We start from the raw sequence: 26,675 nt of genomic DNA, 5'->3' as shown, positions 1-26,675 counted from the left end.
AGTGAACGAATTATTACGTTATTTCTCGTATTTATATTTATACGGAAGCAACAGAACGGTTTACTAAGTCGTTGACAAGAATTCGATTCCACCAATCACGATTGTCGTTTTAACTTCCTTTGCAGGGTAGTTTAATCTGTACAGCGCACGCGCAATATCGACAGTTTTGCTTGCACGCTTCTTCAATAGCATTTCAAAGTAACGAAATTATTCACTTTCTGCAAACGCAAATCAATTATCGGAAGCAGTATCATCGTAACATCCGGTGTTTCGATATTCCAACTTATAAGACGTGCAGGCAACGTCAAAGGTGAAGAACTGACATCCATACTTTCAGAGTTAACTTTTACTCGAAGGTACCACGTGAAAGTGGTTTGCTTATATCATGTGAAAGAAGTACACTCGAAAGAGGCATCTACGAATATTCGCGGGAGTACTAAAAGGACGAGATAATAAGAATAAATTCGTACAAGTGTGAAAAATTATTATATAATTAATTCGAAAATCGCATTGAAAATTTGAATGGAATAAGTGTCGGAAGCCACGCCTAAAGTAACCGATACACTCGTGAGCGTCGATTGAGGTTAGCTTGCTTCTAAATGATCATCGCGATTTAAGTGCGTCCGTCGTCCGTGCGTAGCGACTGACGATTTTATTTGTACACACTGTGCGTGCGTGTTCCGGAGGAGTGCCAGCTCGAAGAAAGGAATAATGTCAAGCAGTGTTTGCCACGCGCCCCTACCAGCACGAATGGAAGCATTCACCACGAGGCTCTGTCTCCGTGCTGCTGACCAATATGAGCGGCTTCTGCAAGCTCACTTCAACAAGGTACGTCTGTCGAAAGATACAACTCACTTCGATCCATCAATCCACGATGCTAGCACGCCACGAATACCTTCGATAGTCATTCGAAGTACGAGAAACTTCGACGATGCATAGACTGTAGTGTAACTATAGGGTTTCATTATACTTCGTAATATGCTCACTTTGTGAGATAGTGCTTTTTCAAGCATCTAGAACATTAGAAAAATAATTGCTAGACCGTGGATATTTATGCAATTTTATGGTCTTATGACTAACCTAACCCCAATCTAAATAGAAATTTGTTTCACCTACTAAATTTTATAATAAACGCTGTACTTGAAATATCGTTTTATACTTCTGTATATTATATACATTCTGCAGATATTTGGATCCTAAATTTACCAAAAATGCATAACCACCCACGGTCGAATAATTGGTGTGTAAAAATGAGATTGGCGATCTGATTGCGTGTTTTCCTTGTTTTTTTATCATTCATGTAAAATACATGAATTTAATTGTACACGGATAAACAAGATACTACATACCTATACATCTAGGAATTGACTCATAATATGATGCGACTTGAACAAGTAATCATTGTGAAGCCATATTTCTTGGTAAAACATTGATCCGTATTCACATGTGACTTCGTTAACGGTAACATTGTTCTGTTTTCCAATTCGCCGTTATATTCCCTTTCACGGTATTTATTCGTACAGCGTCGGTGTGTTTCATTTAATATTAATTCTGACTTTCGATTAGAAATAAAACAGTCGCTAGAGATGACGAGAAAACTTGGATTTTTTCTTCATCTCCTAAAGAAATGATCGGCAATTTGTCAGATAAAAATACACATTCTCTTTTTTACGCTGAATTTGGACCGTGTTATGATTCATATATATTTTATCATTAAGTTACTGGTATTTATCTGGATTAAATTACCATGAAGACCGTGTGTTCAAGTAGACAGTGTTTTAATACTGATTTCGTTTATTTTATTTTGACCCAAACGCGTAAATAGTCTAACTACATAATATGATATTTTAATTAACTTCACGATGACCTGTTAACTTTATTTCCAAAACAATTGTATAAGATTATTTAGTAAGTTATGCCCGGATATGTAGAATATAAATTAAGATTAAATATTCCGAAACATCGTGTACATTAATTCGAATCTAAGCCAAACTCGTGTGGTTTGATGACCCGACCTATGATTCAACGACCCCACTTGAAGATTAAGAAATTGAAAATGAAATGTGTTTTATTATTAGCCTCTGAATCGAAGATGAAAATGTTTGAATTTTTGTGATATATATCGTTAATAATAACGGATGTGTACAAATTTCTAATTATGACTCTTGCAATCGTATACACAGTCTCGTGCACCTGTTCAACCGTATATCCGAGCGACTAAGTTACGCTTCTGCTAAGAGTAAAATTAAGCTATGCAAACCGGTCTTGTATTTTTAGTACGTCACTTTTGTTCGTTGTAACTACAAGTCAAAATTTTGTTACCATCTATATCGTGTCTATTTATCGATTAATAGCGGCTAACGCGATACGAGACCAATTGGCAAAAAGATTTCAAAGGAAACCAAATCGAGCAGACTTTCGAAATTTGAACAGTCGACCTTCGATGAAGGCAGATGAATAAATTCAAGGCGGTGCTCGATGACAAATTCAAGGATTACTTTATATCTGGAACAGAGAACGTGTTAAACCATTAACTACGTGCAACTTATTTGATGGTTGCAATTGAAAAAGAAACGATAAAAATACTCATAAATCAGTACTTTGAATGTGTGAACACCGTAATTCGATGAAACGTTGCTTGCTCGTTTCGTAGTAATCTGTTGTTTTAAAATACTCGTAAACCTTCGATGTATGCATTAAATTCCCAGTGCCCTTACGATTTATACGGAGTACGTGTGTGACTCATAGCAATATTTCAAGTTAAATTGAATATGTTGCTATGTCAAAAAAGAAGGAACAAGAAGAAAGAATTCATATCGTTGGTACTAGGCGAGAGGCACAATTGAAAACAAATTTTTCAGGAAATTACTTCAAAATCATAAGTTTTAATATTATTGGGACATAAGGAAGGATAATAAATTCATAGAATCCATACGTGTTTATGGTGTAATTCTAAGAAAATATGAGTTAACGAATATGTGATCCGTTACAATTATGAAATTCCTCGTGCTGATAATTATATCTCATATACTACTATACTGTTGCTTATGAAATAAGAAAAAATGCAACGAAAGGAACAATCACACTCGCGGATATAAAATACTTTGAATATCAAGCTTATGAGAGGCATAAATACAATTTGATAAGGTGATTCTTTCCAAACGCTTTATACGACAACTGGAATCAAGGTTTCTGAACGCGAAGCAAACATTAGGAACACAAGAGATATTGCATAATCGGTATTATACGAATACTTGTATTAATACATTTTATTTGTAACTATATTTTATCTATAATAATAATAAATGAACATGAAATATTTGACGGCGTAGTTTGACCAATTTTTTTCTGCCCAAATTTTCGAAGTATCGCTCGATTATACAAAGAATTCATTGACCCTCCTACGTAAGAAATTCCAATTATTATTCTACATAAAGTAATTTAATTAACTAACTAATGCTAGAATATTTATAAAATTATAAACTTGCTTTTCTGGTTACACGTTAATTAAACGTATTTGTGCCCGTATACATAAATATGCTATCAGATAATTCCTATAACGTGAAGGATACACGTCGTATAACCTGGTACACACAGAAAGTAGAACAATCCTCATAATCCTCACGTATCTGCAGAATCATTTAGTAGTAATAAAACAAAGGCAGAAACTATATCGTAATTGTAGTATGCAGACTAACAAAATTATCATATATAATCGCGTATAGATACGTTAATTTTATTCAGTTTTTATCAGCGTGTATGAAAAGTACAGTTGCACTCGACAACTTAAGAGATACTAAAATATATTTAACGATAAATTTACAATCATTTTACATGACATCAATGATTCATAATTTTCAATTACTTATGCTTCGATATATAACATCATTCCTCGTAAATAGATACATTATCCTGCGAAACAACAAATGGATGGTCTATTTACGTCCTGTAATTGGATGAGAAAAGCTTCTTGTTCTTCGTGAAATCCATTCGATTATACATAGTAAATTATTCTTTATTGCAGAGGAAAACTCGAAAACGACGCTCATTCTGTGTATTGAAACCTTCTTTCATTTTAATGAAATTTCCATTCCATATTTCCATTCCATATTTCTATTCCATATTTCCATTCCATATTTCCATTCCATATTCCATCCATTATCTATCTAACTATCTATTTATACTGTAGAAGCATTGCCAGTTTGGTTTTTTCCACGATGTTTACAAATACAACGCAATTATTGTAAATTTACCTTTAATCGACGACATTTCCATCGATTACGATTGATCGATGAGACGCGTTTGACGATAACAAAATTATAGTGAAAAAGACACGTAATAGCTTAAAAAAGTAACGCAGCACCGGTCGAAAACTATCATTATAACACATACATGATTACCGAAAACTGTCGAGATTGATCGTTATATTACGTATAAATTATCTACGTCTTTATTATCAAAATTCAATAAAAATTTAATATTAGGAGGAATCAATTCAATTTTGTTTATTCCCCTGCTATTCTTAATTCGTTTTTGTTTCTTTTTTCTTTTCTTTTTTGCTTTTTTTCGTATAGATCGATAACTTTCACGTGATACGATATGAACGCACCACGAAGAAATCAAGGTGCATATTTTTGCTACGTAATAGACGACGTCAATCAAGGAGAATGTAATAATTCTAATAACCACACAGAACACGAGATATGTACCACGTTCATTTAAATTTTCTACATGTTATTCGATCAATTACGTATACACGGTGTAACCAGTTTCAGCTTTCCAAATTTCAAGTTTAGTTTTTATCATTTCTTTTTCCTGTAGCATTCTTCTGCTCATTATCGATCCAATCGTATTTTGTCTAATGTTGAAAGGTATCTCCAAACGCGAGGAAAATATGGAAGAACCGTTATTGGTATACATGATCCTCCGTTGCAATTCTTTTTCCCACTAAAATAGAAATAAGAGTCAAACGAAGAAGTGCAAGCAGATGATAGCAGAATTAATCACGTTACGATCGACTAAAAATTACCAACTTTCATTAAGGACATTTCTTTGCTTCCTATACTCTCAACGACGACAGTGAGAACAAATACGTAGCAAATTATAATGCAATACGTAATTGAGTCACTGTTGCCAAATCGGTCGACTTGGCAAAACAAAAAGCAGAGGAAACCGATCAATTTATATAAGACGAGCAAGTACCTCGGCACTAAAATTTCCAAAAGTGGAATTTAATCACTTTGTCCTGTGAATTGCTCGATTATCATTAACACTGTTAAAAAGATGTTACACGTTCGCCAAATGGTATCAGTTTGGTTGCAGTCGCACGTGTATTTGTATATCATAAACGCGTTGACAACCTACTATATCAATTACATAAGTATCGTTACATATATCAGAATTCGACTTTTACGTTGTATGCGAGCAAAGCGAAAATGTCGAGTCTAAAGACCAATGATCTATCTGGAACACCAGCAGACTATTAAAAAACTAGTTTCATATGGGCCACGGGTCACTCGTCTAGCAGGAAGAAAGAATAGCAATGAGGTGAAGGTATCCTTGTAGAAATATCAATGATCTTGTTAAAGAAGCATCGAGAAATATTTTTTTCTTATTTCGATTTGCTTCCGAAAATAGATATCGATCTCAGGTAGAGAAAGGAACAATAATAAAGATGATACAGAAGTTAAGAATCATTGGATAAAAGGAGTTCCACGTAAACAGGATCGATAGCTCTCGCCACGACCTTTGTCGCTAAACTATTTATGTTAATCGAACCATTAATTAGATACGTATAGTGACACGTAGATTGCAGAGTATTTTTAGTACGACCTTATACCATTTGTAGATTTAACTGTTTATAAACACCGTGGATGATGGCGTTCGAGTGATGTTGCGTTTAGAGATTTTTATGTGCTAAGGTGGAATGTTTATCGATTACGAAACTGTATACGCGATTGATAAAGGATAAATCTCTGTGAACGTGCTGCTTTGAAATTGTCGCGCTTCTAATGATACATCGTATCGTAATAATCTCGGATATCGTTGGCGAAGGTTCTTCAGAATGATTAAGAAACAGTATATTAACATGGATTTTATTTATCGAACCTGTATACATATATATATAATATATACATCAGCTTTTTTATCTACCAGTTCATATCGGCATTGACCAGAGTTACGATTATGTAGCTTCTTAAATTAATCGTTTATTCTCATCGTACAGAGCATGTGTTATTCCTTTTATCTGAAAATGCCAAGCACGTTGTAACCATAACTTGGTTCAATGAAAGTATTTGAGCACTTAAATCTTAATACTGATTACACAATTCAGAGGAAAAAGTCAATATGTCTTGGAATTCGATATCGTAGCATGTGAGTTTCTACAAAGATGTCAAATTTATTTGATATTTCGATATACCTACATTTATTGTAATAATGCGTCACTGGAGAATATAATATCAGAGTAAACATATAATCTCTCTATAATGATAATAATCAGTATTACCCAGTAAATTAAATTATACTTTGCTTTCCTTTTATATTCTTTAGCATGAAACCACTTATACATGCAGACTGTCAGGAAAATTGTCCAATAGAAATAAATTACCTGCTGTTCAACAATAATTTCCAATATAAAACAAACGAGAAGATGAATTATTCCTCAAGTAATTAAATAGACAACGAATTAGTACCTTTTCATTGATAGATTATTGTTCTTTTTACAATTTGATTATGTAATACAGTAATATTAATCCTAATCATAATTGCAGAGCGTGAGAAATCGAGACAAATATCTCTCAAAACTTATCTATTACTTATAAATCACTCGCCATTCTTTCCTATTCTGTTTTTCCTTTCTCAGAAGATGTTTTACCAAATAATATTTATTACCAAACTTTGTACTAATATCGTATTAATATGAAATTTATATATTCAGATTCTAAAGATTCAAAGTATAAAGGAAAATTTAATTTCCTCGCTTTACATACATAAAACATAGAATATACATATAGGCAAATACAAGATACTATATTTAGTTGACGAATTGGAAAATGTCTATTTAATAACAAATAGCGTGTTGGTGTTATCGTTAAAAAATATAACCACATGATCGAATGGCTTTCGATTGATGATAATACATATAAAGTCAGGCTTGATTTATAAATTGTTTTTTTCCTGTGGGGTCACGTTTGTAGGGGATCATTGATCGACATTTTAGAGCCCTCATTTGCTTAAAGCGACAACAAGTAATATACATATACATATGCATCATGTCATTGACGTCGATCTAGTATTTAATTTCCGCGTCATTTTAATTGAGAAACTGGCTTTTTGTTGTTCTTTATATTTCTTATACTCGTGTTACGACATTTTTTGACCTCGTTTCTACCTCGCTTCGTTTATCACGTTTATACCTCGTTTTTACCTCTTTTATCATGTTTCTGCCTCGTTTTCATCTTGTTCTTGCCTTGTTTGCCGCTTCGTCTATTCTGAATTTCAAGATTCTTATTCTTCTTAGAACACATTACAGACATAGTTGCTTGTTTCCTTAATTCGGCCGCGTAATAGTCTTACACAGTGAAAGTTGTTACTAGTATTTAAAGAAGTATTAAACAAAAAGAGAAATACACAGAGATATGCTATTGCTTGAAGATTTTGTTAACGTTAAAATGTGATATATAATTGTAATAAATTTTTGACTTCTATGCAGTATAAAAAAGGACAAAAGTTATAAATATGGAAATTGTCGAAAGAGAGGAACGGAAGGCACAATATACAATAAAAACGTTAATACATCACGGAGGAATTTGAATGTATCGTATAAATTAGTTACACTATTCTAGAATTTTATTACTACAGCAGGAAATTTGCATGCGCTTGAAAAAATTGCATAACGATTGATTGTAATTACTGTTAATCAATGTCATCTATGAAAAAAGAAGATTATTTTCTTCTGACGCAGGGAGAAGTTCCCGAGGACCGTAGCAACCTTTCGTATTTGTGCAATGCATATTTATTTGCATATTATAACGCACGTAATAGCTAGTAGATCCGATAAAAAAGAAATTTAGGCATAACTATGATGAAAGATTTACGTAGCACCAATGCAGTACCATAACAACATCGATTTATTAATTTTACGTCATATTTTATCATCACAGTTATCTCAGAAAAAATTGGCTATTAAAAGCGTGATATGCGATTATCTTGAACTCCTAAACAACACATTAACATCAACCTACTAAAATAAAATCGAGAAGTTTCAAAATGTTTTTTTTAGATCATCGTGTCTGTTATTGATATTTTATGGTTTGACATTAAATAAGATGGAAGCAAAAAAAAAAAGAGTAAAATTTACGATTAACAGCAAATTATAATATATAGATAATTTAATGATAATTTTATTTTGCGTATTCAAATTTAATAAAGATACATATATATATGTGTAATATACTCACGTTCGTAACTTATTAGCTTTAAAAAAAAAGTTAATCCATTTTTTACATGTACACACATATGTCACACACATACATATGTAACTATATAAGCATAAAACGCACGAAACTGCACGTTCTATAGTATTTTAAGTAGGATCAAATTCAATTCGTCCGATTACGTAAAAAGCGTATCGTCTTACTAATTGACCGTTAAGACTGAATAAGCACTCTGCAAACCGACTTAAAACAATTCCTGTCTTTGGTAAAAAATATCCATGATACTAAACGTATTAACATCGTTTAGCATTTGCCTTACCTCGTAGACTCCTTTTTTTTTTTTTTTACTTTTCCCATCTTTATCATAGAAGGTGTTTATGTTATTAGTTGCCAGCGTTTTTATGGTAAACGACAAGTATGAAGAAAAAAGTGGAAAAAACAGATGGTCAGTTTAGACAAATACATATTCACGATAATATCTTTTTTGCACTCGTCGGATCGTCTCATCAATCGAAAAACTCAAATATTAAAGTAACACGGTCGAAAACTGATTGATTCAACAGAGATTTTAACTAATTTCATAGGAATCTATCATATGAAAAATGAAGATATATATAACGAAGTATTCTCGTATTTATGTTTTCTTTGCCTTACGATGAATTTTACAAAATTAAAGTTACAATATCTTTTAGATTAACGAGTCTTCGAACACGTTTTTTTCGTAGAGCGACGAGAGGCTTCGATGTGTGCAAAAAAACAGGGAAAGTTTCCGTTTCAAAGAAATAGCGCTACTGCAAGATGCATATACATTTTTGTTGCTGCGAACGAAATTGTATCATGTGAACATGTAGCTCAGTTCGAGCCATTCATCTGTTTCCCATTTCATTTTTTCCGCATACTAATCGTTTACAAGAAAAACGCTGGGAACAGTCCGAATACCCTGTATGTCGATGTTGACCTATGTGCACCTAAACAATATAATCATTAGCGATTTAATACATTTTTTATTTTAACATACGGAGGATATGACGTAAGAAAGAAGAAGAATTGATCGTAATGAATATTTTCCACGGGGGTTGTATCAATCTCTTATAGATGATGTTCAAATTTCATTCAAACGGATGATAATCAACGACTGGCTGATTTTTATGACTTTCTCGCTTACATAAAAATCGATACGAAGGCGGCGTAATATAATATCTAAATATACGAACTTGAACTCGATGAATCTTCCAGGACCTACGTTGTAACTCGACGTGTACTATCGCTTAACTCTGCAGTCTAAGTTGAAAGTTAAAATCGTTAAATTTATGCGGTCCTAAACAAAATAATTAAAATTGTTAATAGCAAAACGAGTTTTCTTCCAGTGTCTTTATAAAGACGTAAATTGTGCAGATTGTTCGTCGTAGATCAAAGGTTAATAGGAATTCGGAAACTCGACTCCGTAGTTTTTTGAAAATTATTCTTTCTGGTCTTTTTTCAACCCTGCTGTGCTCTTCTAGTCTATGCGAAATGGACGTGAAACGGATGTCATATTTCAATAGATATTAAAAAATATATAGAATTCTTAAATATTTGGTTTTACCATTCGACGTAAATTTTATAACTTTTGCGTGTTTTACTCTTCTTATAAATAAAATAATTCAAAGAACAAAGATATCCCTGGATCGTTATTATATTAAAAGTAGAAAAATGTAGAATTTTACGTCACAGTAGATAGTATACTATAAGAATAAGAACACGATAGAATTAAAGATAAGTATCCAAATTTTGTTTAATCTAAACCTAAACTTTCCTGTACTTGTTTCCTAGCAACTTTTCTATAAACGACGTGCAATTTACTAAGATCAGCGGCGCGATATTTCGTGCGCAAAAAGAGGTCGGCGTTCGCGATTCAGTCACGAAGAATAAAAATCAGCAAATAATATAAGGCGCGTGTACTCGATCTTATCCCATTATTTCCAGACAACAATTCGCCTCGCTTTCGCAAAGAAGACAAGCTACGGTTGCACTTTTATCAAATCGTCTTGCTCGTGCATTGACGCACTTGAGCCGAGGTCGTTGTCGCTTTTCTGTCGTATGGTTCGGATGAAAATTTCGCCATCCGTTTTATCGAGGACGACGCAAGCTTCTAAAGAAAAACATCGCGCTTCCGCGATCGTGATGTTTGCGCTGGCGCGCGCACTTCTTTTCCACTATTCTGCCGCGTTATTTGTGACGTTTTGCGAAATAATATAATAATACAGAATATATAATATTAGTAAAAATAAAAATAAAAAAATAATAATAATAAAAAGAGGATAACCGTGCGTTTCGATATGACAATACAAGTTGCTATGCAGTGACTATAGAAAGCATCGGTACACTATTGTATTTATTATAGCATCTACACTCTAATTAATTAGATTCGAAACATATTAAATTTCGTATCAGTAGTTTAGTTAGTAGCATTTTTATACGATTCAAAAAAATGTCTTCTTATAAAAATGAAATTTTATTTATTAAAAGATAAGTGTATGTTCCAATACTTTCTGTAACCAGTATATAAGGCCAATATAACATAAAATGTTTAGAGATGTGAATTACAAATGAATCCTGTTTTTCCCCTCGGATTCTCTTATCGGGTTGGATATGCAGTGAATCTGGCTTATCTGGTGGCTCCCGTTGTTAAACGTTAAAACTGGAACGGTGCTCGATTGAAACTTATCTGCAACAATGCAATCTGAATACACCAGTGACGTCAATGCTCCGTAAAACACGACTCTACTTACGAAACGAGTTACAAGCTTCTTTTTCCTCGTTCTTGTGACGATATAGCCGAAGGCTAAGGCGTAGGTGCGTGATTTATTATTCGACACGTTTGTCAAACAAAAGAATATGCTCCTCCTCCTCTTCCTTTTTGTTTTCAAGTAAAAAAAAAAAAAAAAAGAATGATATCAATTTTATCGGATCTTCTACCGTATATATTCCGATTACTCTACCGATCGGGAGAATAATCGGTATATACCGATTATTCTACCGTATATATTCTGTCGTAAGAAAATGAAAATCATCAGCCTTGTTTCTTATAACTTCGTATAATTATTTCTAATGCTTTCGAGTAGTAAGAAAGTTCCAAAATCCTCAAATATCCATGTCGATTTAATCACCGACATTGATATAGAGCCATCGATCGATTATACGCGCCGGTACTTTATGTAAGAAAGATAACTTTTATCTTAAAATCTACAGCGATTAAAAACACATAGTACAACATCAAAAATCCATAGTAATTATCCGTTCCATTCTCTATAGAACAGTTGATGATTGAAATTCATCACTGAAAGTATCATGCCGAATTAACATATGTTTATTCGCTCATTAAAATTTTGAATACGATTTGTGTCCTCTTACGTTGACGGATCAGTTTTAGAATTTCGACTATAGATTTCGTTATCGATACCGAACAACGCATAAATGTATCGCAAATGCGATTGAAGATAAAAAAGGAAGAAAAAAAAAATAGATCGTAAAACCGAGTTTCCAACGTCATTGCTGTCCACGCGTAGCTTTCAATCTACCGTTTCATAAACCATTCCTCGAAAGCTGTTTTGCTGGTTATATGTTGACATTTGCACCGAAGACAGCTCGTTATACACGTACATTCCTTACATATTTTATTCCAAGCGTGCCGTGATTACCGGCATCCGATCGATCATGATCGTATATCGAATGTAAATATCCTGAACTCCTCTATCGACTCTGCGAGTACTCACGATCGGACGGTCCAAGCAATTGTGTCCCTTCTACCGTGATTTATAATCCGTTTATTCCGACTTATTTCGATTCGACATTCGGATCTAATCAAGCAAAAAAATTTAATTTGCAAATTATCGTTACGTCGTAAGACTGTATTTATATCTTTTTGATCGAACAGAGAAATTTAATTTATAAACCACGTAGACGCGATACGTAAAAATATAAAAGAACCGTGGTGAATTTTTCTTTCTACGTCGCGTCAAGAACGAGAAAATATACCATTGCGAAATACCGCACCAATAATAGGATCGAATAACGACAGTTTTATTGTCTGAAACTATCATCGTGTTTGCCATAATCAGTCGTACTGACTCATGACTCTTCAAACGTATAATTACGTGACACAAACAAAATCTGCCCAAGCAACGATACGTTTGCAACGAGAAACAAGATACGTTACGCTGTGGATAAAATTTTCATTTTAAAAACGCCTAGTCCACCTATATTTCAACGCCAATAGTAAAATTACTCGAAATTGTAAGTTACATTTTACCTCGCATCGCGTTATACACGCGCGTTACCGATCGTTCAAGCAGACATCTAGTATCAAAGAATGGTGTACTTTTCTGCTTTATTCGCGAAATATTCTGCTTTTGTATGGTTATTTATAGTCGGTCATCTAACTAGCATTTGACGTAATTCTCATTGTGACAATAACTGTTGCGCCAGCGCAATTCGAATCTCCTTGATTGCCACGTGGTTGTTTACTACGATCAAATATACTGGCCGGTTACGCACAGTGTAACGACCCTCGTATATATTCATTTGAAATGCGAGCAACGCGAATCACGGTGACGAGCCAACGTCAATCGGATGCATTAAATTGTTGCAAATGAAATGGTTAAATTCCTTTCTTCTTTCTTTTTTAACTGATATATATATATATATATATATATATCAACGAGTTACAGAAATTTATCTATAGAATTTTGTGTATGTGATTTACCAGAGGAAATAAAAATATACTTTGGAATAAAATTTTTTGTGCCTACGTGGCAGTACAATTTCCAATAATGCGTTAATGAATTTCTAAGAGAAATATAAAGAATTAAGATATTTATTTGAAAAATATCTTGAGATAAAGTTACGTCAAGAGTTACGAAACCTTTCCTTTTTTCAATGTCAGGAGGAAGACCTACAAGGTTTAATATTACATTAAACTCATCATTTGTATGATTTCCTGTAGATAGGACGGGTGCACGTGATTTTTATCACATTGTATTTTATATTTTTCTTCTTTTTTCATAATAAAGGTGAAAGTAAATAAATTGCGTTACATTTTAACTTAAGAATGTATATTATTTCTTTAATAATATTTCTACTATAATATTTTCTATCTAAAGCATGTATGTAGATTTCTGCGATTTACTGTCTACGCAAATATACAATTTGTCGTAGAACTTTATAAACGTGTAGCGATATCACCGTGTAGTTCTTACTTTATATTTCTTGATCAAAGAACGTTAAATGTATACATTATCGTTTGAACGTTACGATCGTTCAAACAAACAATCGTTAACTCCGATCAATTCAGAAACAATGTCGATCAATCATTCGATTCGCCAGTAATCTCAATCGCCATTGTAATATGGAATCACGTTGGGGAATTGCAAGGTATAATTTTGCCATGTCCTCACGTTCGAACCTTGTCGACTAAATTAAAATGAATGGCGTATCGCGAAATCGAATTCCACGACGAACCACCTGTCCGATCGAAACACGTTTCTCGTCCCGCTATTAACCAGCTGTTTTAAACAGCCACGTTATTTATTCTACGTTGAAAATATTCGGCAAAACTATTTCGAACAGATAATACCGTAACTATGCATCGGAATGGTAAACTAAAAATAGAACAACTGGATATATTCTTTATAAATCGATCTATGGGTATCTATCTATAGCTGTAAGGAGGAAAATCTTCGTCCATATCATATTTTAACGCGTTTATGCGTAATCTATGCGTAAAACCATTAAACATTTGATCGAAGGAAAGAAAAATCGTTATCAACGCCCTACTGATCGATTTTTCTTGCCGATTGATTAATCGTTATTATATTTACATGCTCAGTTTTGTATCACTTTGCGTGACGAAACCAAAGATCAAAAGTTCGTCCCTCTTATCCTAAAAACGAAACTTATCAATTTATATTACCCTTAGGAAAATATAGAATCCCGATAAATTGTTCGACGTTAGATAATGCCAGATTTATCACAAATTACTTACTTAAAGGCCCCTACAGAAACTCTGTCGATACGAACAACTTATTCTCGTAACCACGCGTTTCCTTCCATTTTACATTCCATTTACACTCTATCAGCTCTCTACGCGTATATATACATATGTATATACATATGTCTAGTTCCGGCTACCAATTTACACGCAATTATCCGAACATTACGCGCGTCGACCGTTCAATTGTTACAATCGCGACTCGCTTGACACTCGCAGCGAAAAATACACGTGACACGTCTTAATTAGATTATTTATGAATGGCGTTGCGGCAATTAGCACGAGACGCTCGCCACTCGTTAAACTCGATTAACGACGCTTACCGATGGATTTCGATTTGTTGCGTGCGCTGGACCACGTGCGGGCATGTGCATTGCGCCTGCTGGACGCTCTCCTTGCTCCTTGCTTCAGTAGCTTTCGATTGACGAACGAAGGATACGTTCGATCTCATACGAATAGCAAGGGAAGGAACGAGCAATGCCATAGAATAGCTTTTATCGAGAAAATCACATCTTAATATTTTAATCCACTAGAATAGAAAAGGGACAACATTCTTACGAGTTTGACTATACCGTTCGTAAAATGAAATTTCAACATTACTTAGAAATCGTAAAAAAAGAATGATTAACATAATATTTATTTTACAGTAGACGTTCCTTGTTCTCTTGTTTTTTTTTTTTTTTTTTTTTTTTTTTTTATTAGTCAATAATGATATTTGATGGAGATATTTTGAACGTTATAATCATTGCGATTTGATAGTTCATCAACTTCAGTTCTCGCGAAGGAAATGTGTTGTAAATTGGAAAATCACGAGAAATGGGCATTCCTCGTTTTTCCCCCTCTTCGTATATGAACCGGTGCTTGATTACAAAATGCACGAGTCGCGTTACAATCGCACACTATTTTTATCTTATAGAAAGCAGGTGTGTAAATTTATTTTCGAAATCCATTGGACTTTTGGCCACACGTTTAGTACGCTGGTTTTTGGTATATCCAATCGAATATCTTGTTATTCTGACGTTATGCTGCCGAGGCTCGATATTCTGTTACTCGCCTCCGTTGAATTTTGCAAATAAATGCCGAATATCTTTTTCCTACAGTCACAACAACGACACAGTTTAATCATGTTTTTCTTCTTATAAATTCGTTCGTTCCTGAGCGCAGTAAAAAATTATGTAACAGTTACCTGCGCTTTGCAAACGAAATGTTTTATATTTAATGAAAGCGAAGGTGATATACGTATACGTATATAACGTGAAACCATGGTATAATAAATAGTAGATATTTATGCGAATTTTCACTTTAACCTAGGTAGAAAATATTTGTTTAATTGCTAAACATTATAGCAAGTGCTATATTTTGTAAATTACGTGCTATGCATTTTCGCAGCTTCGAAATTTTCTATAAATCCATAACAATCCGTAATCTTAGCGGCTAGCGATAATATCCGTATAAATTAATAATTCTCTCGTATCGAACGGTCTATACAGTAGTGAAAGTTTAATAATACTTCAGGGAGATAAATAAAATATCTTTGAACTCTGAATGAATACGGAAATTATTAAAGAGATTAATTTCGAAATAATCGAGCAACCATTTCAACTAGAATCGTATCGGCTAGATTAAATTCTTAGTAGACTTTTTTGGTTACAGCCTTCGAGCAAAGAGCAAACGCGGCTGAATCATAATTCGAACCACAAGGAGCATCGAAGGCAGAAGGATGCTTCGTCGAGCAGCACATACAGCGCCTTCCGTCAATGGCGAAGGGGCACTTCTATGGGCTCGAATCGGTCCAACAGTGTTGGATCTAGCTCGACCGGAGCCCTTGCCAAATTGCCTAATGATGCAGCGACTATACAAAAAATGGAACAGTTTCCACTGGTCCTTTCCGATGCCACTATGCCAGAAGAGGATCTTTCGTTGAAGTTTTTAGCGCTGGTATTCATCCTCTCGTTTTATACTTTTTCGCTAATGAACGCTGAAAAACATCGAACCTTTAACAATTGAGAATAGTCAGTGAAATCGAATCTCTATCGATATTTTCAATAAATTTGAATCTGAAATAAAATATAGAAAAATTTGGTTATTTCCAACGATCGATCAAAATTATTTATAACATCGTTGTTAATAAATATTAAGAATTTAACGAAGGGATAATACAATAGAATGCTCTCCATTTTAAACGTTATTTCTCGGATATAATGATTTCCCTTTGTTTATATTTATTGTTCATATAAAAGAAACGAACTATACGAAGGTAAAATGTTATTCCTTTATTTGGCATTGTTTGTTTTTAGTATTTATCCTAAACGTTATTTTATTCAATTATATATTCACTGTAGAGATACTGTTGAAAGCGAAATGTCCGAAAGCTATGTAACGGGGAACATCGACGTGCAGAAATTCATCCTTGGTAAAGTCTTAATCTAAGAAATAATTAGCACGTTCGAAATACATATGATAATGATATAAATAACAACAAGCAACAATGAATTATCCTATCTACTGAAATATAATTAATATTCGTAAAATTGCAGAAATTCTAAAATGTTGCAACGTAATTTTACAAAATTGCCTTATTACTACTACTATTTGACTGTTGTTATTACCATTACTACTATTATCATAGCGATACGTTTTATCGTAAATTTTATCATTGCTAAGAACTAATTATATCTGGAATCTAAATTATTAATTATATTCATATGAAAATTTATACTGTTTATTTTTTTCTTGTAGAACGCCTTGGATTTAACAGCCCCAGCCAGTGACGTTCTGTTGAAAAACAGATTAAAATCTTGGTTTCAATTATCCGGGCATCCGGATGGTTTCGCTCCCGCTGGGCCTGGAACAGTTTGGAAGAGAAAAACTGGAGGGGCAGAAAATACAGAGAGAATTGTTTACGAAGCTCTTAGCAAAGACAAAGAATTACGGGATTGCATCCCAAGGTAAATAAAATACATAAATTAATCATTACTTAAGTAAGAAGTTTCATTGTCTCAAATATATGATAAATATAGGATATAGTTTTTGTGAAAGAGAATTCCAAATAAGAAGAAAGTTTTCTAACTATTTTTAGAAATGTATATACTAACAATTAAAAGGGATTAAAGCTACTTGAATGTTATCAAAGAGTACGTAAATTATCGTGTAATCTTCTATCAACGAAGCTTAGACCGATTGATATATGTAATTGATAAGCTGTAATGAAATTAAACAATTTTAACGTTTTAACACTGAACAATGTTTTCAACAGGCTATAAATTCCAATAAAGTTTCATCCGATTAGTTATCTCTTAATGTAAATTACTTATAATAGTATATAACGATGTAATGATATAATCCTCGAAAAACATTTTATCTGTCTAATTTTAAAGCGTTTCATTTTCATGTTTTAGATACTATCGTGAAGTGGAATACAAAGGTGACACGTTCATAGAGCTACAGGATTTACTATTTGGTTTCAACGATCCACACGTAATGGATATCAAGATGGGCACGAGAACGTTCCTCGAATCGGAAGTGTCGAAGACGACCGCTAGACCGGATCTATATCAAAAGATGATCGCCGTTGATCCAAATGCTCCGACCAAGCAAGAACACGAGCAACGTGCCGTGACTAAATTGCGGTACATGCAGTTCCGTGAGCAACAGAGCTCGACCTGTAGTCACGGATTTAGAATTGAGGCTATGAAATTACCCGGTGGTCCGCCGATCACCGACCTAAAGAAAGTAAAGTCACACCAGGAAGTGCTCGAAACTATGAATCTATTTCTTGGAACAAGCAAAAACACTCGCGAAAAACTGCTCGCACGGTTGAAAAATCTTCGTTCAAAGATCGAGATGTCTGAATACTTCAAAACTCACGAAGTATGTGTCAATTGTACATACGTGATTAAATACTTGGAACATCAAAACAGTTAAAAAAGAACTGCTTTCTTTTCGTTTTTAAAAAAATTTTTTAACAGAATTTTAGGAGAACAAATAAGAAATACAACGTACATTATTTCTTTTCCAGATAATTGGTAGTAGTATTTTTATGATCTACGACGATGATAAAGTTGGCGTTTGGTTGATCGATTTTGCTAAAACACGAGGATTGCCAAATGGACATAGAGTAACACACAGGAAACCATGGGAACAAGGCAACCACGAAGAAGGCTTTTTATTTGGCCTCGATAATCTTATTTCTACGATAGAAGAAGTGAATCTTCCAAACGCGTAATTCTCGCGTATAATAACTGTTTCATTCGTGAAATCAACTTACATAGATATCCTATGCTGGTCTCATCCTAATAACGGCTATCGTTATTTTCTTTATTTGCTTCAATAAACTAAATAAAAAATGTCCAATTTTCTCTTTGGAAAAATTCCATCGCGTATTTTGCAGATATTTTCTGATACGATTGGTATATTAAAAACTTTAATACCTATACTTCTGCGTATAATTATCATTGGTCTTTGTAAAGAATTAAAAAAGATGAGACTGCCTATAAAATACAAATTATGTATTTAAATACTTTAGAGCAAAACGCTAATACAAGGTATTTGAGGCGGAAGACTGCTTGTTGTTGCATTTTTTCTATGAACTACTTTTAACCGAAAGGAAATTTGATAAACATCGCTTTACAGCATATTTAGTGAGCGTACAAAATTTACATTGATGTACAAATATAGTGTTAACTAAGTATAATCGTTTAGAATAATTATTTATGAAGAAAAGTTAGATTGTAAGGTCTATTTTTTGAATAAAATACTCGCTACGACGAACAATTCTGAGTAACAATCTTATATTAAATTATTTTGTTGTCTAACTGCCAATTTTAGTAGAAAGAACATTTATAATAAAGCATTTCGTTTAAGACGTATAAATTACACAAAACGTATTTTTATTGTATTTATCAGTGTAATTCCCGCTAACATTTGTTTTTCTGCGTAAATACTGATTGTTATATATTAGACGATGTTAAGCAAAATAAATAATAATATGAAATAATATTATTCAACAATATATACAAACATTTCGAGAACTATGAAATCTCAAGCAAATTTATGTCATTCGATTTCTATCGATATTATATTTTACATTTACATGATTCTAGTAGAAAATAAAGCATAAATAAATATATACGACACATCTTTTTTTATTACAACCTTAATTTCCATAAACTTTATTCAATAATAATCTCCTCGATGTTGGTAACGGGTTGTTCCAATATACTTTTCGATTTCGAACTGATTATGGAATCGTACCATCGAATTTCAGCAGCTGCTAGACATTTGTACCTACATAGATAATGTTACATTTATGTATTCATCTATATGCATATAATTTATCATATATAATGCTACATACATATATTACAATTACAAGTGCATTAAATATTGTTTCTATACTAATTATACTAACGTATCGACTTTATCGCTTGGTGGCTTTCTTACAGGATTCCACCCAGAAACGGGTTTTTGATTCGTTACCATTAAACCTCGGACGCAATAAGATAAAGTAACTTTATTTAAGGTAGGATCCTGAAAATTTTAATATTAATTTTTTTAATTAAGTTCTTATTATAAATTTTTTTACCTAATGTATATATATATATATATTAATACTGATGTTTTCATTGTGTATGAAACAAAATGTAAAATTTTTTTAATTGAACGATAAATAATAAACGTACTCGCCACTCAGAATTTAAAACATCTGCTATACTTAAAATATTTGTAGAAATATCTACTTCCTCTATGTTTCCCATAGTATTCAAATAATTTTCTTGCAGAAAGTTCAAAAATACTGTTGCTTGTGACTGGAAGAAAGCTGCTATTTCATCAGGATCATGTACAAATTTCCAGTTATTTTCAGTTTGAATTCCTGTAAATTTATTTATTCAGCAAGTCTGTAAATCTTAATGTACACAAAATATTTACTCACTTTTTGGATTAATTACTCGCCCGACACCATGAAGAAGCCCTAAATTCTCTTCTCGAATATTACATTTATTTTCTCGTTCTTCTGGTACTAATGATATTAAGATATCATTTAGAAATCAAGCGTATTATTATAATTTATCATATTTACCTTTTAATGAAATGAAAATTAGATTTAACAAAGCATTTCTAATGTCTCCTATGCTATTTGATAATATTTCATCAACTTTATTTTGTGAAACATGTAACATATGCCCAGCAATTGAATTCAAAATCTTAGTTATTCTTTTCAATGCATTTTTCATTGCAGTTTGTGTAACAGAGTTTATACTAAAATATAAAGGTTCTATATCAAATATATATATAATAGAAGAACAGATTATGAATACATAATTATATTTAGAAACTTACTTAATTAAATCTATGCCAAATTTTTCTCTTATATTAGGAGAAAATAATGTTTGAAGCAATTTTGAATTTCCTACCTCTGTACATACAAACACTATAGGTTCTTTTCCAATTTCAAAGTACCTTCTAAAAATTAAAGTTTATAATAACTATATTTCAATAAAAATGGCAAAAGAAAAAATAAAAAATTCTAATTACTGCAAAAGAGAAAAGAAACTCTCCTTCTCCTCATAAAAGACATTTGGAAAATCTTTTACAAGAAGTAAACGACTAGAATAATTACTTAAAACTGAACTATATCTGGTAGCTCTGATTAAAAATTCTTCAAATCTGTCTCCTTGTCTCATTATTCTGTCTGAATAAAAATTTAGAATTATTTCATCATTTTATTAGATATTACTAATAATTTATTGGTTTGAGAAAGGAAGAAATTACTATTTTCATCCATAATTTGATCAATAGGAGTAATCCATTCTGTAATATTGAAACCATTTTCTTTTGCAAGAACCCTTAGAGCTGTTGTTTTCCCACAACCAGATGGACCAGATAAAATTAATATGGCAGGTGTGCCTTTCCTTACTTTATATTGTAACCAATTTAAAATCTCTTGCTGTTTTTGTCTACTAACTACTAATTCAGAAGGGCTTTTTGCGTCACAAGCTTCCAGCAATGCAAATAGGCTACTAGCATTCTTTTTTTTCGGTATTATATCATAAGTGCTTGATACTTCTAAAGCACTAGTTTCTAGTACTTGTGAAATGTTACGTTTAATCCCTGGTGTTCTTTTGACAGATTCACATTCAAATGATGACATCAACCAACTACTGTTTTTCTAATGATAAACAGATTACATACAGATAAACATATTTAACATCAGTGAAGAAGGTATTTACATTTACACATTAAGAATTAAAGGATCCATTCCGTGAAAATATACCTTTGTACTTGCCATACTGTAATGGGCGTATAAATTCTTTATAGCGACAAAATATGTTATTACAATGCAAATTATTATTATAAAAATATATAAAATCTTTTGTTGTAATTGTAAGTGTAGAAATATTTTCCAGTTATATCAATTTTTCATAGTTGCCTAAAAATAATCATAACTTGATTAATTATACAAAATTTTGTAACATTATCTTATATGTTGAACTATATTATTTCAAATATCTCTTTGCATAAAAACAAGTTTTCAATATGATATAATAGATTTGTATCATACATAAGCCATATGTCAACCAAGAAGGGGAGAGTGAACTAGGGAAAAGAGCGTGATCTCAGATTGTGTTTAGAGAGAATGTGAGAACAATGTGCAACAAAGAATGTGTAAATAACTTGGCTCGTGTACAATTATTATTTCAATATACTAAATACATTTATACTTTTTCTTTTACGCCTTTACGCTCGATTGATTAATCCCACCAACTTTTAATTATATCGTAACATTTGATTAATAATTATTTGTTTGTAAAACAAACGACATAAAGATCATTTTATGTTCTTTTTTCACAGCCGATATTTATTTCAAAATTCAAATTGTTACACTAGATATACATATAGAAATTACAACATAAATTTTTAAAAATATATTTCTATACTAATACCTCAAAAAAATCGATAATATTGTATTTGAATAAATTAATATATTCGTGTTAGAATATTTCGAAATATTTTCAGAAATTATCCAACCGGTTAAACCCAAAACACTTTTTACAGTAAAGATTGTCACTTTCAGTATGTATGGTATCGATTAAATATTGTACATTTTAATATTTCCACAAAAGTTCAAGAAAATATTCAATAACATAATAATAATATTAAAGGCTTAATTGACTGTAAACATAGGTACATATAGTTCACAGTTTCAAAATACGGGTCCATAGCGTGGTTCACAGACAGATCAGCAATGTTAAAAAATTCAGCCAAAAAATATGTGCTAGAAATGAGAGTCTCTAGCGGCCAACGACCCAATTACATGCACATTTCGTTTCGAGTGCTATTGGTGAGAAAAACGAGAAGGAAAACACATTCGTATCGATGGCGCGGCACAATGAAAGGTTACCAACGATCGGCAAGGATGAACAAAATATAAAAATTGCTTACAGTTTAATTAAATATTAACAGTACGTTGTTTTTTCTTTAATAATTACAGCAAGGCCACTTTGCGAATAAAAATAATAATCAGGCGATACCACAAGCAGTCATCAACGCGAGTAGCAAATAGCAACAACCAACAGTAACAATCTTTCTGAAAATGATTATACAGTATTTATACTACACATACAGATATGTATGATACATCGGAAAATAATTAAAAACGTTGCAAGAAGAACCGTATTAAAAAAGAACATGAAATAGCATTCGGATATTCCGAGAAATCATATCAAATTCCAACAATAATCGTAATAGTGCCATCTCTTACAAGATTATATTCTCCTGATAGAATATAGATATTCTTCATCGAAAATTATAATTCCATAAATTCTTATTTTCCTACATTCTAATTTTTGATATACTTTCATTTCAATTATACCATCTCCTATGCTGTCATGTTCTCATAATGTAAAGTCGTAAAATCGTTTCAAAGTTTTGGTCAAAATCTCGAAATTCTCAACTTCGACAAATTTCTGAAATATGATGTTAGTCTCAAGAATCGGAGAAATTGTAACACCTTCTGTGCTATCATGTTCTGATATAAAATTATTATTTTTACCAACAAGTATTGTGCTCGTGGATTTTCTCAAAAAATGATGTCGTTTTTAGTAGTTTTGTAAGTTTCCGAATACCTCTTATACTATTTTATTTTTTTAATACCTACCAATACTTAACAATTATCTCCAACCCTTTTGTCATATTCTATAACTTATTTCTTAAAATTATTGAAATTGGAAAGCTCATTTTCGAATCGCCACTAAGAGCCAAGCGATTATTTTTAGTTACCGATGGGTATACCTACTTGTAATTAGTTAATGTATACTCACGTTTCTCCCAGCAAAACTGCCGAAGAAAGAAATGTGTATATAATTCGATCGTTTTGATATTGGAGGCGGTAATGCATGAATCGTACTTTTGGCTACATTCATGCATGCTTATTGGCGATATCCAGTTTCATCTTCGTTTACAATTATGGAAAAAGGTTATATAAACTGTGTTGATACGTAGTCAATCCCAGGGAAAAAAAGTAGAAGAGTAAGAAATACAAAAACTTACGGTAATAATTACATAAATGTTAATATAATAAAATAATAATTTAAATTTGAGACAAAGAAAAGAATATTTCTATTTGATACATATGTATGTGTATATATATTGTCTTTATATATAACATCAAAAATGAAGTATCAAATTATTGTTTGTGATTTTAATGATTTAAATTTAAATGGTTAAAGATATAATCTATTTATAAGTAGTTAAACTAGTGCCAAATTATCATTATCAATTATAAGTATGATAATTTCGGAATTAATATGGATTTGTTGACTATTCCATTCGGTTTATTTTATATGATGTTTATACGTTATAAGTCGTGATTGTGTTTGCACAGATTTACATTTGTACAAAGATAAATAAAAAAAATGGAATCTACACAAAAATTTATTTTGCCCACTAGGTACTATATTTTAATATAAATGTATAAACATCCGCAGCCTAGCTATAACATTATAAACTCTAAAGGCAAAAAAGTATAAGTCTGAATTATTTGTTTCGCAGAAAAATGTATAGTATTTAAAATAAATAGTAATAAGATTAAATGTTAGATTTTGAATATACTATTAAAATCTCAAGTAAACAAGCGAGAAGGAAATGAAATTGACTTGTATTATTATTAGAAGCATAAGCAAGAGGTAGCAATGTAGAATACATTAACATATTCTGTTTTTATCAAAATTATATATTATTATATTTATAAATATATTATTATAATTATATATTATATATTATTATAAGTCAAAATTTGACTTATAATGTCTTTTATCTATCCACTAAAAAGAGACAGGTCTGGGCACTCGCTAGAGAAAAATATATCTCTAGGTCTCTAGGTGAAGCCAAAATAATATAATATTTAACAAAACTTAATAATTAAATTTATAAAGTTTATATGGCCATGCATGATTATATACAAATAGATAGATGCTATATGTACTGTAAATTTTTCGTGTGAAATGCTTTCTCAAGTTAACACTCATTCAATGCACATTATCCTCTTTGCCTGCAATGTATGAATCATCAGACCTGTGTTATATGATTGCACTATTTTAAATTTTAGTTATTTTTTGTACTTGTTTAAATCATGTTATATGCTTTATATGATTGTAAGGTATACAATACATACTTTATGGTATTGTTATAGGAATAATTTACCCTTGTATATGTGAACAATGTTCATCATAAATTAATTGTACAATTAAATGACAATAAACAGATTTGAGCCTTTGGTGACTATATTAAGAAATATGGCTTTTAAAAGTTATTATGCAGTAGCTAAAGGCCGTACACCTGGAGTTTATCATACTTGGTAAGAAATTTTTACATTCAGTATGCATTAATACATTGTTTTAAATCTACTTCAAAAAGATTGTATTTCACTGTTCTTATGAAACAAGGCCTGAATGTCATAAACAAGTGTTTCGTTTTTCTGGACCTGTATTTAAAAAATTTAAAACAGAAACAGAAGCACGCAAATTCATTGAAGAATATGAGAAAACAAATAAAGAAAATGACATGAAAGATGCATTATCTATAATTGGTAAAAGGTATAACACAATTTTAAGATATTAGTGTACATAGATGAATATATTAATTGGAAGATAATTTTAGACGACAAATACAAAATAACAAAGGTACAGACTCTCATACCGAACACTCAGGTTCAAAAAAGCTAAAAACGACAAGTTCAACAAAACATGAAAATATATGGATAGATAAAGTAAATGTAAGATAAAATGTTTTATATGGAGTTTCACATATAATTTTTATGGATGAATTTTTATATTTATCTCACTATATTATTAATTTTTTAGGATTTAACTCAAAATTTTATTGTGGATAGCGATGGTTTTGTCAATGTATATACAGATGGTGCATGTAGTGCAAATGGGAGAGAAAACGCAAAGGCTGGTATAGGTGTTTGGTTTGGCGACAATCATCCTCTGTGTGTTACAATAGATCTTTCAGTTATATTTAATATTCAATTCAATGTAAATATCCTGTTTAAAAATGTTAATTGTAGAAATGTATCAGAAGCTGTTGTTGGTCGAGCAACTAACAACAATGCAGAAATTAATGCTGTAACTGTAGCTGCTAGACAAGCAAGAAAGGCAGGTATTAAAAATTTGAAGATTAATACAGATTCCCAATTTCTTATCAACTGCATAAAGTATTGGATGCCTAGCTGGAAAGAAAAGGGATGGGTTACTTCAAATAACAAACCTGTTATAAATAAGAATGAACTAATAGAAATGGAAGAAGCTTTAAAACCTCTAAACGTGGTTTGGGTAAGTAATACATGATTATTTTATTAGTACTTAATGCCTTAATCTTATATTTTATAGCTCATGAATATTGGTACTTTAATGTTTCAGAATCATGTCAATGGTCATGTTGGAGTTTATGGTAATGAAATGGCTGATAAGTTAGCTCGGACAGGAAGTTCAAAATATATCTAACATTCATATGTAATATTCACAAAATAGTCATTAAATATTTATATTTTAATCAATAATTTAAATATTTACAGTATGTTTACAATTAAATTACACCCTGTATTCTATAACTTTGTATGTATTTTAAGATACCTTAGATTATATAAAAAATATTTGATCTTAATGAATTTTTTTGAATGAATAATTTTAATGAAAATAATGTAAAAT

At 31.7% G+C, this 26,675-nt stretch overlaps 3 protein-coding genes and 1 long non-coding RNA gene across 12 annotated transcripts; 2 read left to right on the top strand and 2 right to left on the bottom strand.

The window, feature by feature from the left end:
• On the top strand, positions 1-19,594 carry LOC100646054 (inositol-trisphosphate 3-kinase homolog). 2 transcript variants are annotated; one of them, XM_048404069.1, is made up of 5 exons: positions 1-828; positions 16,104-16,404; positions 17,206-17,414; positions 17,865-18,336; positions 18,485-19,594. In XM_048404069.1, the coding sequence occupies exons 1-5, from the start codon at positions 797-799 to the stop codon at positions 18,689-18,691; spliced, it is 1,221 nt and encodes a 406-aa protein (XP_048260026.1). In that variant the 5' UTR covers positions 1-796; the 3' UTR covers positions 18,692-19,594. The 2 variants fall into 2 exon arrangements, with proteins under 2 accessions (XP_048260026.1, XP_003394154.1); XM_003394106.4 differs by having other exon boundaries at positions 2-828; positions 16,120-16,404.
• LOC125384677 lies at positions 10,776-14,692 on the bottom strand. The gene is made up of 2 exons (XR_007223328.1): positions 14,461-14,692; positions 10,776-11,333 (listed from the first exon to the last, which is right to left on the bottom strand). It is a non-coding gene; the product is annotated as an uncharacterized LOC125384677 (long non-coding RNA).
• Positions 19,335-23,922, bottom strand: LOC100645938 (cell cycle checkpoint protein RAD17). Of its 5 annotated transcripts, XM_048404068.1 has the most exons (11): positions 23,787-23,921; positions 22,909-23,053; positions 21,740-21,895; positions 21,238-21,634; positions 21,001-21,157; positions 20,806-20,928; positions 20,546-20,724; positions 20,399-20,485; positions 20,148-20,338; positions 19,877-19,995; positions 19,335-19,752 (listed from the first exon to the last, which is right to left on the bottom strand). In XM_048404068.1, the coding sequence occupies exons 3-11, from the start codon at positions 21,752-21,754 to the stop codon at positions 19,638-19,640; spliced, it is 1,383 nt and encodes a 460-aa protein (XP_048260025.1). In that variant the 5' UTR covers positions 21,755-21,895; positions 22,909-23,053; positions 23,787-23,921; the 3' UTR covers positions 19,335-19,637. The 5 variants fall into 5 exon arrangements, with proteins under 5 accessions (XP_048260025.1, XP_048260021.1, XP_012175917.1 ...); XM_048404064.1 differs by lacking the exon at positions 22,909-23,053 and having other exon boundaries at positions 23,787-23,922; XM_012320527.3 differs by lacking the exons at positions 22,909-23,053; positions 23,787-23,921 and adding an exon at positions 22,410-22,853.
• Positions 23,455-26,533, top strand: LOC100646171 (ribonuclease H1). 4 transcript variants are annotated; one of them, XM_048404071.1, is made up of 7 exons: positions 23,455-23,575; positions 25,157-25,321; positions 25,410-25,559; positions 25,624-25,738; positions 25,827-25,957; positions 26,036-26,300; positions 26,388-26,533. In XM_048404071.1, exons 2-7 carry the CDS (start codon positions 25,215-25,217, stop codon positions 26,469-26,471), a joined length of 852 nt encoding a protein of 283 aa, XP_048260028.1. In that variant the 5' UTR covers positions 23,455-23,575; positions 25,157-25,214; the 3' UTR covers positions 26,472-26,533. The 4 variants fall into 4 exon arrangements, with proteins under 4 accessions (XP_048260028.1, XP_048260027.1, XP_012175914.1 ...); XM_048404070.1 differs by lacking the exon at positions 23,455-23,575 and adding an exon at positions 23,711-23,854; XM_012320524.3 differs by lacking the exon at positions 23,455-23,575 and adding an exon at positions 23,730-24,016.
• Positions 26,534-26,675: the final 142 nt, after the last annotated feature.

The sequence above is a fragment of the Bombus terrestris genome, chromosome 3 (assembly GCF_910591885.1).
Source record: "Bombus terrestris chromosome 3, iyBomTerr1.2, whole genome shotgun sequence".
In the NCBI taxonomy this organism is placed as follows: Eukaryota; Metazoa; Arthropoda; class Insecta; order Hymenoptera; family Apidae; genus Bombus; species Bombus terrestris.
Note: the sequence above shows the minus strand (reverse complement) of the source record. Positions and strands in the feature narration are given on the sequence as shown.

Excerpts from the sequence above, each read along its gene's own strand:
- LOC100646054 (XM_003394106.4), top strand. The coding sequence starts at position 712 with ATGTCAAGCAGTGTTTGCCACGCGCCCCTACCAGCACGAATGGAAGCA. Across the intron at positions 17,415-17,864 it reads TTACGGGATTGCATCCCAAG|ATACTATCGTGAAGTGGAAT; the intron begins GTAAATAAAATA and ends TTCATGTTTTAG. Across the intron at positions 18,337-18,484 it reads AATACTTCAAAACTCACGAA|ATAATTGGTAGTAGTATTTT; the intron begins GTATGTGTCAAT and ends TTTCTTTTCCAG.
- LOC100645938 (XM_048404064.1), bottom strand. Across the intron at positions 21,158-21,237 it reads TCAAATTATGGATGAAAATA|ACAGAATAATGAGACAAGGA; the intron begins GTAATTTCTTCC and ends ATTTTTATTCAG. Across the intron at positions 20,929-21,000 it reads AGTTTCTTTTCTCTTTTGCA|AAGGTACTTTGAAATTGGAA; the intron begins GTAATTAGAATT and ends TTTAATTTTTAG.
- LOC100646171 (XM_048404071.1), top strand. The coding sequence starts at position 25,215 with ATGACAATAAACAGATTTGAGCCTTTGGTGACTATATTAAGAAATATG. Across the intron at positions 25,560-25,623 it reads TTATCTATAATTGGTAAAAG|ACGACAAATACAAAATAACA; the intron begins GTATAACACAAT and ends AGATAATTTTAG. Across the intron at positions 25,958-26,035 it reads TTTGGCGACAATCATCCTCT|AAATGTATCAGAAGCTGTTG; the intron begins GTGTGTTACAAT and ends TGTTAATTGTAG.